Source organism: Thamnophis sirtalis, unplaced genomic scaffold (assembly GCF_051295495.1).
Source record: "Thamnophis sirtalis isolate CommonGarterSnake01/CBP01778 unplaced genomic scaffold, rThaSir2_p1.2 scaffold_7, whole genome shotgun sequence".
NCBI lineage: Eukaryota > Metazoa > Chordata > Lepidosauria > Squamata > Natricidae > Thamnophis > Thamnophis sirtalis.
In genome coordinates, this window is record NW_028261387.1 from 60138874 (window position 1) to 60153307 (window position 14434).

Genomic DNA, 14434 nt, shown 5'->3' on the forward strand with positions numbered 1-14434 from the left:
CAATATTTAAAGTGAAAGGGCACCCTGAATAGAAAGTTGGAAAATGTGTCTTTATAACTGAGAAAATGTTCTCTCTTCAATCTCGTTCCTTTTCAGAATAAAACATCATAGTATGTACATTGAGGATTTATTTCTGTATGCATGTTTAAATTGATGTTTAGATGAATTATAACCAACATATAGAGATATTGTAAAAGGCTTGTGTATGTAATATGCTAAATGATAACCCTTATTCTTAAGACACTGTGTAAATATTAGCCAAATTTTCATAATTTTCCCATGCTAATAATTTATCAAATAAAACAGTATCAGTAGGTCTATGGAGTCCTTGAATTTACAAAACAATACTCATTTGAAAAGCTCTTCCTTTTCTAATTTAATAGAAATAACCAAAACAAAGTGGTTTTCAAAACAATGCTTTTTAAAACTGTTCTAATACAATTGCTACACCACATTCCAGAGCACTTAACAAGAAATATTTACAGGTTGCTAAATGTATTAAATAATCATGTAAAGAAAAATGCTTTTATTACACATCAGCCAAAAAACACAGGAACTGAACAATTAGAAACGTTAACTTGTTAAAAAAATTAAATATTATTCAGAGAATACAATACCACAGAAACAGCACTTTTTAAAAAGAATCAGTAAAGTTAACTATGTGCAAAAAGTACCAGTTTTAATTACCAGAAAGAAGGAATACTGGGAATTGAACCCTTTGATTTGTATGTTTACATATAAAATTAAAACAGGCTTTCAATTGCACAAATCTTTATCGACCTCATATATACATGTTTAATGGCATTTTGAATTAACAAACGCCTACATTGGCAGGCCTTTAACATGCATCATTTTCCATTTCAAAATTTATGTTCACACTACGGGAATGCTGAAACGTGTGAGAGATCTATAAAATTCTTTGAATTTGTTTATACAAAGTCACAGATCATTTTAAAAGAAAAGAGCAGCTCCCTACTTGAAAAGAATTGAATAGAAAAGAGAAAGTTGTGTGTTATCATTGTCAAATCAGCTACTAAATTAAGAAATCAAAATAACTTCAATTTTTCAAAACAATTTTGATTAGGATGCATTTTAAAAGTAGATTAGCAGATAGGCGGACACAAAAAACAACAAATGAGTGGAGTTACTGCACATGCATCACTGAAGCAAAGAGGTGGTGGCCATATCCAAAATCACAATCTTATGAATTACTTTGAAATAGGTCTATGTAAATTGTGGCATATAAAGTTTTTAAAAAAGTACCTCCATTATTTACTGAAACACCTACTTCTTAAAAAAATATGTTAACTTTCCCCAATTTTTAAAATAAAATGCCACACTATAACTGCACACTTTATTTGTTAAAAGCTAGACTTGGGTGATACACATACAAAAACTTTCCTATAAAACCACTCCCAAAGGAAATGGACTCCTGCCATGCTAAACAGGCAACAGACAAAGCAGTTTTATTGCTTTTTTGCTAAGGAGAAGTGGAAAGAGAGAAAGCCTACATCCAGCACGTAACATTTTCAACTTCAAGATAGTGTTGCCATAACTTTCACGTAAATGGGACTGGCTAATAAAACTACATTATACAACAGAATGGCAAATTGGGATGATTCGTTAAAAAATACTACTTTGATGCAGTGGCTTGCAGAAATGTTTATAAAACATTCTGCTCTTCTATCCAGTGTTGAGTACGCTGACAGTCAATGCCACCTCAAATATTATTAATGGGAATTTTTCTCATGAAAAAGGCTATCTACATTTTACAGCATACAGTATCTACTTTAAAAGCTAGGGGCAAAGCCACCCTTTTTGGATAGTAAATCAGCCTTAATAATATATGATAGGACACTTAATTGTCGGCCACAGTTAAGTAAGACCTGAACATACTTAGCTGGTTAAACTAACACTAATCACTAGTAAGTACAAGGCAGGGGACCTGCTGAGGTAATTGAGAAGTCCACAATCAGCACGCTGTACATTTGTTATCCTTCCTGTTTCAAAGTAAGCTGCCTTTTTCTTCTTTGGATTAACTTAAATGTTTGGAACCTATACAACCAGGGAAAGAGTTTTTTGTTTTGTTTTTTAGCAAGAATATTTGAAGTCATAGTTTAAAAAGTCAAATTATATGACAAAATACTTTGGGACCATATCAGATATAAGTTACATTGTAATTTATGAAGCCCAGGTAAATCCAGTTCACATGCAAGGAAAGCCCCATTATTCACTAGAAAGTAGATATATGAAGAACATACTCCAAAATAAACTATGTTTTCAAACCCAATGTAGCTCAATAATTGCACAGATGCCTGTGATATGCCAATCATAGGCTTCTTTTCAGTTGTAAAAGTGACAGAAGTTCTATTGTGATATACTTCTTACCATCACTGGGAAAAGCTCATCAAGACTGCACATCATTTCCAGCTATGAATATATTCAAGAAATGATTCTAGCAATTTATATAGACTTATAGAGTCTATGCAGAATGTTATTATCTACTATGTTTCAGGTAGCAGATAATCAATTTAATGTCTCAAATTATGTTTTTGCAAAAAAGTAAAAAAGGTATTCATATAATTTAATATACTTAAATCTATTACTTTTCCATTGCAGTTTCAGAATGGGAAAGAAACTAAATTAGCTCAATACCAGTTCTCTTTTGCAGAATCTGCATATATTCAATTTAATTAAGAAATAGTTTTATTCATTTTAAATTGAGATATGAAGAACTTCAGTATACATAAGAAGTACTATTTCATCCAACGGTGATTTAGCATTTTGTTCTTGCATTTGATGCTTGCACTAACTGCATAGGTGGACATTTTTTCAGAACTTGTCGGAGAGTAAACACACTGAGAGGGAACATCCTCCCATTCACCCTCATATTTTTAATTGCAAATAAAAAGTGACACTCAAACTAGGCTATGCTGATTACCTGTATGTTAGATCTCTCAAGCTAAGTAATGTCATCTCTACATTTGGAAAAAAAAGGATAATAACACTATATATAGAAAACATTACATAGTCCAGTTAGAATGTTGCCTTTTATATGTGGAAACGACAGCTATGATCATGAAATTTGCTTCCAATCTCTCTGAACTGACTTCTCTAAATTTAATTTGGTCACAATGTAGACTAATATATATTCATAAAACATACAATTTAGAGTTGATTTTTTAAATAAAACCTTTTGTGAAAATAAATTCCTGGACTCCTTTCATTTTTAATATACTGTTTATCTAAGAAAGTGAATTAAAGTCATAAATATCTTTAATTACTTTCATGTTAGAGAACCATCCTGTCTGCCTCTCTCAGGGAAAATTGAAGTCAGGCATTGGAATCACTGGGAATACATTGGAAAATAGAAACTATTCAACTCTACTGTATAGATCAATTCTTCATATACTGTGAACTATTGGCCATAATCAATACACTTAATGTCACAGTAAAGCTTATGTTTTGGTTACCTCATTATAGTTTGCCTTTTTGAAACAGGCATTAAAATATTCTATATAAGGGTTTGAAATAGTTTAATACAGACCTACACCAAGCATATAAGGATTTTTACCTGTTTGACATTGAATTACAATAATGCAGATTTTTCTTGTCTTCGAAGAGCTTTGTTATGCATGGATAACTGCATATTATTATTCAACTAGTTACTTGTCTGATATGCTGGTCCGTTTTCTAGATTTAAGAATAGACAAGTAACTTAGCCTGAAAGGGCACATTATTTTCTTCAATTTAAGCTGCTTCTGAAGAAAACTGAATAGATCTAACAAAATAATACAGAACTTCAAATTATGAACTGCTTAAGAAACAAAGAGCATATTAAAATCTGTTCTTGATTAGGAACATTAGTAAGAATACATATTAGCTTAAAAACAGTCCAGCAAATGTTGCTGCCTGAAAGAATTTACAGTACCATTATTTACAAATAAGACAGAGTGAATACAGGAAAGTTTACACATTTGGTAGTTGACAAAGGTACTAGTTTGCTGATAGTAGTCTATCAGAAACTGTTAGTAGGGAAGACTGGACAGTCACCAGTTATTAACATCATAGGCTAGTTCTGAAAGTACTAAAATCTATATTTTAGTTGGTTTTGTAGCCAACATCCTGCCTTAAAAGGGAAGAGAAATAGACAAAATACCCCCCAAAAATGTTGCTGAGGTGTATTGTGCATGGGACTTCCATTTAATATTATGAATCCTACTTAAAAACATGAATTGCAACCAAAGTCAATAAAGCACATATGAAGAACTCGCACTCCTGCATTCTCAAATTCAAGATGATTTAATGATGTTATGATACTTCTATACATAATAAAAGACTGCAGAGCCTGGCTATTTGACCCAATGAAGTATGATACTTGCAATATCACTTGGATAAGATGTTGAATATCAAAAAGAAAATCACACAACCAGCAGATCTGGTTACATGAAGAGAAAGGTTGCTTAGAATTTAAACCACAACCCAGTATGAATGTGAAATATGATCTGTCTTGGTCCAATCCTACAGAAATAGTTATTATTAGGTAGTGACAAAAATGCATTGTTCATACAAATGTCATCATATAAAAACTTGTTCCTGAATGAATGTTAATAATCTCAAACGACTGTAAATGAAGGAGTGAAAAAGGAAAATAAAAATCCAGCACAAAAAAAATCCACAAAACACAAGAGCAATAACAGAGGTTGAAAGCTTTCCCCCCTTAGACAAGAATGTTTCTGTACAAATGTTTTTTGTAATCTAATACTGTCTGAACACTATCAATAAAATGGCCACTAAAGCCACGATAATATCCCAGGAACATTTAAATATGTTTTTCTTTACAATAGTTTGGGTCCATTTAATCAGTTTACTTTATATGCACCGGTCTTTCATCTGATTTTAGACGTTTTCTACGTGGTTGTATAAAATCTTCATCTGAATCATCAGTTATTTCAGCATCATCTTCTTCTTGCTCGAATTCAGGTAAAGGCTGGAAGATCCTGCCTGGGTATATCTCTGTAAGTTTATCTTCAAAGTATAATGCAACTGCTTTCCCTGCCTGTGCTACTTCTGAATCAACCTGCAAAGTAAAAAAGATAGTAACATTCACCAATTGGTAATAAACATCTCTTCAGCAAGTGTGCATGGTCTGAAAAGCTTACCTTCAAATTAATCTCTTGTGTTTCTGCATAAACTTGAACAACTTTCATCATCTAAAAAGGATACCAGAGTCAAAACAAAGGAAATTATAATCCCTTCTAAAGTTATGAGACTGTACAGGAATGGATGATGAAACTCAGCCATGATGGCAATTTATTTCTAAAAACTGTGACACAGAAGTGACACTTCATAAGGTCCCATTGCTAAATTTGGGTATGTGATCTGTTAACAAATGATCAGTTTTGCCAAACTGATACTAAGCACAGAAATCCAAAATTGAGCTGTACAGTAAATAGAATAATTGTGTTATAAATGCTCGGCAGTAATTTCTTCCATCAGGATTCCTTTGTCATTTCTTATCAAGAAAGTGCTATCCCACTACCTTCCAGTTCAGTTCTTCTTGTCATGATCTAAATGTGATAACTGCAGTAAGAAAAAAGGGCAAGTTTCTTTTTTAGTCTATTCTAACCGCATTTATCTGTCCATGAAAATTTCCTTTCACTGTGAGTGCGTTCATTTTTCTTAAAATTAATTTTATTTTGAAAAATTCTTCAGCCTCATCTATTACAATCCAAGTTTAAATTAAAGTTACAACTGCTTAGCGTAATTCAATACATTAAAAACTTACATTTCTGAGATTTACTATAAGTATTGGAATTTTATATGCAGGTATTAATATTAAACCAGGACAAAGATTATAACCCACTTTAAATGAAACTGAGGTTTTCACATTCTGTCCTATAGAAAATTCAGTATTCTTTTTCAAGAGTCTCTGAGCATACTTAAATAAAACCTCCTAGTAATGGGAGATATAATAATGGTTTTAGATAACATAGATAATAAAGACTGGATCCAAATGCTTTATATAGATGTTAACAGTTCTAATTTAAATATGATTAAATGTGGCCAATTTTCATGGAGTCAAAAAATATCTTAGGTGCCTACTGATTATTTCTTTTCCCATAAACATTGTGTATTAGGTTCACATGCCATATTTTTGATGTTTCAAAAACACCATATTATTTCAGCATTTTTCTATATAGTTGAAATTACCATTAATTATTTGTTTTATTTTAAGAAGGCTTTGTTATCTGAATTGCCTAAACTAGCAAGATAATTTTCAATTAATAAGGAATCTAACTAACAGACTGCCTTGCAGAATGGTTTCCAAACTTTTAAAAGATGCTATTTAAGCAGCCAGAGGATCGACTTGCTTCAGTGTCCATTTTTAAACAACAGCTATTCAGTTTTCATCAGGCCACGTATTCTACAGCTATTTCCATCACAAAACCTGTTCTATTATAAGTCCTTTAGCGACTGATGGCTCATGCCTCCCTGCCTTTGTTTAAATCCTGCTTTACTGTTTATTTTATTACATGAAAATCTTCATGTAATCTTGATTTAAAATTACTTTTCAAAACTATTTATCATTCACAAAATGCTCTAAATTTAAAGATAATCTATGAGTACATCATGTAAAATTATTTATTAATGACCTATCTTGTTTTCTATTGCTTTCAGTGCTTTTACATATCTACTAAATCATTCACACAAAGAGGATTTCTGCTTTTTTGCTGCTTGGGCTAGGTAACAATGTGCTATTGAAAAGACAATGTCTCCACAAAAAGGAGGCATGAAACAGCTTGTGCATGCAACCTAGCATTTAACTGATTCACTATTAAAATCAGTAAAGAAACCAGAAGACCAAGAATGTCCTCAGGATTCAATTTACATTATCATATCTGTATATAATAAGTGACTAAGTCTGAGGCTCAATCTGTGCCCAGCCATATCTTTGTACAGGTACATATGGGACACTATTTCCATCCCACACGCAGAATTTGGAAATACTTGTAATTAAAGTCTGTATAAAGACACAGAAGATATTTTTTTAATCGTCAAAACAATTCTACATGTTGGAAGTTAACATACTTCATTAAACCTTTCACAGTTCTTGAAGATCAGCCGAACATCTGCCACAAAATCTTCAGGTGTCTGATAATGTTGTGAATGTTTCTTCTGCAGTTTTTTCTTTACTGTAGATAGATCCATTGGTTTCTTTATTATTTTATAGTAGTTTGGTATCTGTTCAGAAAAAAATGCAGTCACATTAGAAGAGAGAAAATTTTAAAAACATACTTTTACAGTAGAATATTTTTCTGTGTGAAGCATTTTCATTTTTAAAATCAGACCCAAACATTTTGAAAACACATACTAAAAAATGCAAAATTGTTATATTATTTTTAAATGTGGAAATTCTCCTTCATAGCTCCATCAACATTGCTGATCCAACAATTTTGTAAATAGATACTTTTTTAAAAGTACATAATGCAAAATACCATTCATAACATAATAGCAACTATGACTGTCAAATGTTGATCACCAATTTTAGACTCTTAAAAATAAATATTTACATTCTATCATCTCTAGGTAATGTATATGACATCACTCACCGAGGCTGGAACTGGCTCTTGGAATTCAATACTCAGCTCATGGCAATATAGATAAAGTAGGAGGCGCTCACATTTCTTGTAGAGGAAAAACAAACTCAATTAAAATTATTTCATTCTTAAAAGACTGAATTTTTGTTAATTACTTATGTGCTTATCCTTCAATTTTCAGAACAATAAAGTTCTCAAAACCTAATTCAGTTTGCAAACAAACTACCAGTATCTAGATTATCTGGAATCAACAGAGATTAGTTCTATATATTTTCATATCCGTGCAACTAATTCCTTTTGCCTTCAAAGCTTTGGATCTAAACAAAGTCACAAGGAAGTAACTTTCAGAATTGTAAAGTATTTCAAAAGCTATTTATGATCTGGCATGTCTGTAAATATTATGTGTTACTTCTAAATGTCAAGGCATCATTTCAAGGTGAGAGTCATTGACAAACCTAATTCATGTTTTAAAAAACACTGTGCATATTATCACAATACTGAGCACAACATATTCCATGCATCAATAATAACCTATTTTTCCATTAACTGCTGTTCAATAGCAATAAAACAAATATAATATAAACTAAAATATAAACCAAAATGATAAGGAAACTCCAAATTAAAAGTAATCTTATGAGCGTAATCTGACAAAATAGTCTTTGCTCCCAGTGGAAGGCAGATAAAGCATATCAGCTTTCCTTGCAAAGAATCCTATAGCCTCCTTAGAGTCATTCAAAAGGCAGTACCTCTAATTTCTGCCAAATATACTTCAAAGTCAAATATCTCCCCAAAACTTCATATTGGGAACATTGCCTTCCAATTACCAGAGATACTTATAGTTTTATGGTTCCTAGGAGACAATTCATCCTACACCACACATATCTTGCTACTTTATAACCAGCCCAATTAATTACGCTTAGAAACAGCAGTTTCGATTAAGTATTGAAATAATGGAATAATTTATTTCCTACAATTGGCCATGGTTATTATCACAGTTAAAACCCTCTAAGCACAGCTCAGAATCGCATATAGTCCATGCCAGTTATTAGCCCAAAATATTACAACAACAATAAAGCAATATGTTCAGGTTTGTGGGGGTGGGGAGTGGAAAATAATAACTGATTTAAAAGACATGTCCGATAACTTTCTTGATCACGCTCTATGCCATTACTTCTAAGCAAATCAAATCATATGCTTATTGCAGTCTGTGGGATTCCTTCTAAGGGTTATCATATCATATTATATGCTTATTATACTGTAACAGAAAAGTAAAAGCACTAGGACATTAAATGACCAAATTTGGCTTAGTTATGATATAGGATAATTCAATGGAACATACAGAACATACAGAAAGAGTTGGGGGGAAAAACTATAAGCATAGGTAAAAATTTCCACAAGAATAAGTAAAGGAAGGAGAAAATTCAATGACTAAGAGCAGGACTGTCAAACTCATGGCCCATGGGCCAGATGCATCACAAGCTGGCCACATCCACACCCGATTTAGTGAAGGGGAAAAAGTCCTGATACGTCATGTGACGCTGATGTGACAACGTGAGTTTGACACCCCTGAGTAAGAGTAATTAAATGCCAAAGACAAGATTCAGAAGATATTCTGCATAAATGGAATTAAGAAATGGCCTCAAATCTCTAAGAAGATAGAATTATAGTTCTTTTTTAATAATAGTTTTTTAAATGTAAAAAAGCAAAAATGCTATACTACTATACATATCACAGAAAAATGAAAATTCACTGATTTAGATTATTTTAAAATTGTGATTCATTCTTGCTGTAAACAAAGGGATCTCTTGACAGCACTACACATTGGTCAAAGCGGTGAAATTATTGGCTCTCCACTGATTGAAGACTTGTAAAGCTATATCCCAATAGATCCACTTTGTTATATTGTGAGCCACCCAGTTTGGAGTTAGAGAACACCTAAATCAAATTAATTACATAAATAATCCATATTATCACTAGTCAACAGACACAGAAAACTTCAACTCTCTGTTTCCATTTAGTGGATATCTGAATTCTACAGTCCAGATGCTGTAGCCAAGTGAGAAACAACTAAAATTTCATGGAAAAACAAAAAATAACATGACATTCATCTCTGTTTATGTACAAAATTTTGTTGAATTGCTGAATGCAAACTAAATGGTACAATTTAATAAAAACAGTTTCAAATACACTGAGAATTTGCAAACAGCCAGCTATTTTTTTTAAAAAATGATATGAATGGAAACTTTAGGATAAATGGCTTGATGTAGTGAGTTCCCATCTCAGATACATATTCCATTATCATTGTAGGGAATTGAGGAAAACAGGGAAACCTGATTGAGAAAAGAACAGTAGACCTTTATTATGTTTCGAAGCTGGGTGTGCATGAAATGCAACATGTCTTACAGTTACAGTGTATGTAGAAAGTCTAAATGTCCTTTCTGTTAATATGCCAGGTTTTTTTAATGTAGAAAAAAATCAGACCAAGATAAATCACTTCAAGGTATAAATTTGACAGATTTGGAGCACTTTTGCAAGGAAGAGTGACTTGCAAAATTCCCAAAGCAAGATGTGCCTGATTACTTTTGGGCTTTTACCCCAAAAGTCTTAATGCTGTCATTAAACCAAAAGGCGCTTCAACAAAGCATTAGTTTTTATTGTTTTTTTCCCCCTGCTAAAAGATTTCCATTTGCTTCTCAATATAATTGCACAGCTTGAATCTTATGTTAAAGATGGAAAGAATTCTGAAGTATTTTATCTTAGTCTGGATTTTTTTTACATTCAAAAGCCTGGCATTTTAACAAAGGTGTGTAGACTTTCTATATCCACTGAAGTCTAAAACAAGAAGAAAGTAGATGAAAAGACTTAGGCAGAAACCTCCCTAATTTACATGAGAATTTGAAGGGAAAGGAGTGGAGTGGAGTGGAGAGGAGAGGAGAGGAGGGGAAGAAAAGAGAAGAGAGAGGAACAGAAAGGGAGAGGGAGAGAAGCAGGAAGACAGACAGAGAAGCAAGCACAAAAGAATTGCGAGATTATGTTATTATAGACAATATTAATAAAGGTAGTTTTAACTCATAAAGTTGGTTTCTTGATTTGGTTTACATAGTTAGATGATAGTTGCTGACTATGTAAAATAAAATGTAAACTAAATAAAGGAACATATGCCACAAGAAAGCCAAGATAGTTGGATTAAATTTGAGAACAAGATACCTAAAGCATGAGACACCTACCCTTTGGTCCACAGGACTCAATCCTTGTGCAGTTTTCCCCTTCTTGGTGTGCTGCAAATTATCACAATCATATTCTACCTCAGGTTTGAGAAGATCTCGACAAAAGGTACATATCCATTCTCCACTAGAAAAAAAAATCATACAGAAATCTACATAAAATATTATAAATCTTCTAAATATATAAATCCAAATCTCCCATTAATCAAATCATGCATATAATACATGAATGTGTGTGTGTGCATGCTGGTCCGTCTATTCCTGTCACAACCAACAGATCAACATTTGGTTGATCTGAACATAGTGGACACTGCACTTGCAGAAAAAGTGCTGTTCAAACAGTTGGAAAAGTAACTTTACAAATAATTCTTACATTTACAACTATCATAGCATCCTTGCAATCGTATGGCCAACATTCAGGCGCTTCACAACGAGTGGGTGTTTGCTACTGTCACAGCATCCCATAGTCATAATTGTCATTTAAGCATTTCATAACTGGCTTCCAACAAACAAAAGCTGACAGTACAATTGCAAGTTGATGTCCTATAATGTCTGGCTTAATGACCCATAGTGACTCAACGTGGAAAGTGATGTCATGTGTCCGTCAAGAGTTACATGACGTTTTGCTTATCTTCAGAGTTAATGGTCCCAGTTGTATTTGCCAAGCAAGGACTACCTGTATTAAAATCAGTTAATGGCCTTGTAAAAAATTAAAAAAATATAGAAATAAAATGCAAAATGCGTTTAATATTTTTCACTAGAATAACACAAATTCACCTTTCACAGGGTTTTTAGTTAATGTAATGATAAAGAATTACCCTAACGTACTGCAACCTACAATTTTTTAACCAAGTGCCTTGCATATGTATAATTATGAGGACCAACTCTTCCCAAAGCATTTAAGACGGGATGGAATACTTTCTCTTGTGCGCTGTTTAGTATGAAACAAAGCATAATTGCTTCACAGAGATCATAGCTGTAGCAATATCTCATGTTAAATAAGTAACTGCTATATAAGTATAAGTGACTGTATTTATGTATTTAGTATTTATTACACATTTTAGGCCACTTTAAAATAATATTAAAAACCTACCAATACTAATAATCAAAACTCCTAATGCTCCAAGAGCACCTCATTCCAATATAGTAACAACCTGCAGAGGGAACATCACCACCTCAATATTATATTTTTAATATTCAATATTATATCTTAGTACAAATGATCACACCAAACTCTTACGGGATGTAACATAATAATATTTTCATACCTTGGAAAGCTGAGGAGAGTAGGTACATGACATGTCAGATGGAAAACTTTAGGACACTTTTCACAACATAAAAGGTCTCCCCCATTTTGGCACACAGCACACCAGTCTTCATTCGGATCATCATCTTTATTGTTGCCTTCTCCTCCAGCCCTGGCAGACCGGTGCATGAGGCTACGTACTGGAGATTTGCCATTTACAAGACCATGTCCAGACTGTTTACAGCTTTCATTCAATTCTGTTGGTTCAGTTTTTACATGGTTGTCTATACTTCCCAGTGCTTCTAACTCACTTTCCAGATGTAAGCTTGTAGAAAGTGGTGGCGTCAAACTGCTTTCAGGACTGCTAAGCTAAAATAAAGGCACAAGTGTAAAGACTAAGAAACTTTCCCTTGGGTGTACCCTTCCCCCACCTCATTTATTTTAATAAGCTATTCTAAACATGAGTACCAATAAAGGAGAATATTTATAGCTCAGGGTTGAAATGAGAGGTCCTTAGTGCTCTCTGAGCTTGATTGAATAAATGAATAGATATAGATCCAATTCAATATTCTAAGATATGCATCATGCTGCCAAGGTTTAGCCATGGTTTATTAAATTAACAATAGTTGGCTAATACTGAGCCAAGCACCTGAGCTTGCTCTTTTCTCTTAGTTTGATTTATGAACCAAAGCAACTTGGTCAAGGACAGGCTCAAGGAAAACAAAACATGGTACTAAAATAGAATTGTTAAATATTTCTAGCACTATAGTAACCTCTATGGAAATAACAGCTACTCTGTAGAAAATAATTAATGTCTTCAATTCTCCTCACTGCTTAGAAATCCTGTGTCAAAATAGTGTAACACAGAAATAGAATCTTACCATGCAGGCACTTCTCCTGCCATCTTCTGTTTTTTCTTGCTTCACAGGTCCTGAAAAACCACACACCTCTTCCTCTGTGCCAGGTTCTTGTTTAACTTTTACATGGTCAGATTTAAAGCTAATATTGTTCTTCTCAACGGTTCTGCCTGATGAGCCACAACTGAAAAGTATACAAGTTATGCAAATTAAACATCCCTCTGATAAAAATTCTGAGAAATAAACATCCCCAAACCTATTAAAATCCTTCCTCCAAAAAGTATGTAAGGAACATAATTATTCAATAATAAGATCAACAGAAGTAACTCTGCAATTAATATTTTTATTTGTTAAATTCTTCATTTTTAATATACTTGTATATATTTTCATTTTTTTAATGTATGAAAGCATGGTGTCTACTTAATATGAAATCAGGCTTGTAGAATCCTAAAAATGACATCTAAAACAACTATTGAGAAAAAAAACTCCCCACTTAAACATTCTGCCTGGAATAGTAAAGTTTATTTTCATATTTTTTTCTGCAAATAACTTTAAATGTTTATTTTAGCAACATAAATTTTCAAAAATAAATTATATCACTGAATCATTCTTTCCATTTGTTTTGTGTTTTAAAGTCAGATTTATTTCAAAAAGTTGTTTAGCTCTTCTTTATGAAGGCATCAAAACCCTGAGGGACCCTAAGCATTTTTTCCACAGTACAAATACAATATAATGTCACGTACAGTATTGTGCTAGTTTCCAATTTAGAAACTGTATATATCTTATTTTATCTTGCTCTTTTAGTTCTTGATAAATCAGGTCTCTCTCTCTCTCTCTCTCTCTCTCTTCCTCCCTCCCTCTCCCCCTCTATCTACCTACCTACTCTCTCTCTCTCCCTACCTACTATATTTCTCTCTCTCTCCCTCTATCTACCTACCTACCCCCTCTCTCTCTCCCTACTCACCTACTGTATTTCTCTCTCTCTATCCCTCTACCTACCTACTTTTTAAAAAATATTGCCTCTTCAAAACCTTGGTGCGTCTTATACTCCAGTGCATCTTATACTCCAAAAAATATGGTAATTATTTCTGTGACATCTAAATAGAGCATATATTTTCTCTCCTTTCCTTCCTGTCTCTATTCAATTACCTGTTCCCTTCACCTCAACTCTATCCACTTTTTCCCCTTCTTCCATTTCTTATTTCCTTTCCTATTCAATTCCTCTTAACTCATCTCCATCTCTTTACCCGATTCCTTTTTGTGTTTCTGTTGGGAGAGGGAGGTGTTTATACATGTATGCAAGGGGAAGAGACACAGCCGGCACATGAAGTTAAGTGGAAATGTAAATGAAAGGGAAGAGACCTCTTCTCATTCAAAGAACTGTGGCAAACCTTTCTATTTTAGTTCTGCGTGCTAGAGAAAAGGCAACAACCCTATTTTCAGGGTTCTCTCTTCCATTATGAGTATATATTCAATTTGCAAATGAGCACAGTAAAAACATTAGAG

General features: G+C 33.1%; 1 protein-coding gene across 4 annotated transcripts in view; it reads right to left on the minus strand.

Moving 5' to 3' along the window:
• Window positions 1-333: 333 nt before the first annotated feature.
• The window catches only part of TRIM33 (tripartite motif containing 33), a 56619-nt gene continuing 42518 nt past the window's right edge, over window positions 334-14434 (minus strand). For 2 of the 4 annotated variants that reach the window (XM_014054047.2, XM_087720165.1), the window contains exons 14-20: window positions 12953-13112; window positions 12094-12440; window positions 10829-10952; window positions 7614-7688; window positions 7093-7245; window positions 5163-5213; window positions 334-5080 (exon numbers count right to left, since the gene is read on the minus strand). In XM_014054047.2, the coding sequence (XP_013909522.1) occupies window positions 4868-5080; window positions 5163-5213; window positions 7093-7245; window positions 7614-7688; window positions 10829-10952; window positions 12094-12440; window positions 12953-13112 (1123 nt within the window). In that variant the 3' untranslated portion in view covers window positions 334-4867. The remainder of the gene's footprint in view (window positions 5081-5162; window positions 5214-7092; window positions 7246-7613; window positions 7689-10828; window positions 10953-12093; window positions 12441-12952; window positions 13113-14434) is intronic. The other 2 variants (XM_087720167.1, XM_087720166.1) reach the window with 1 other exon arrangement.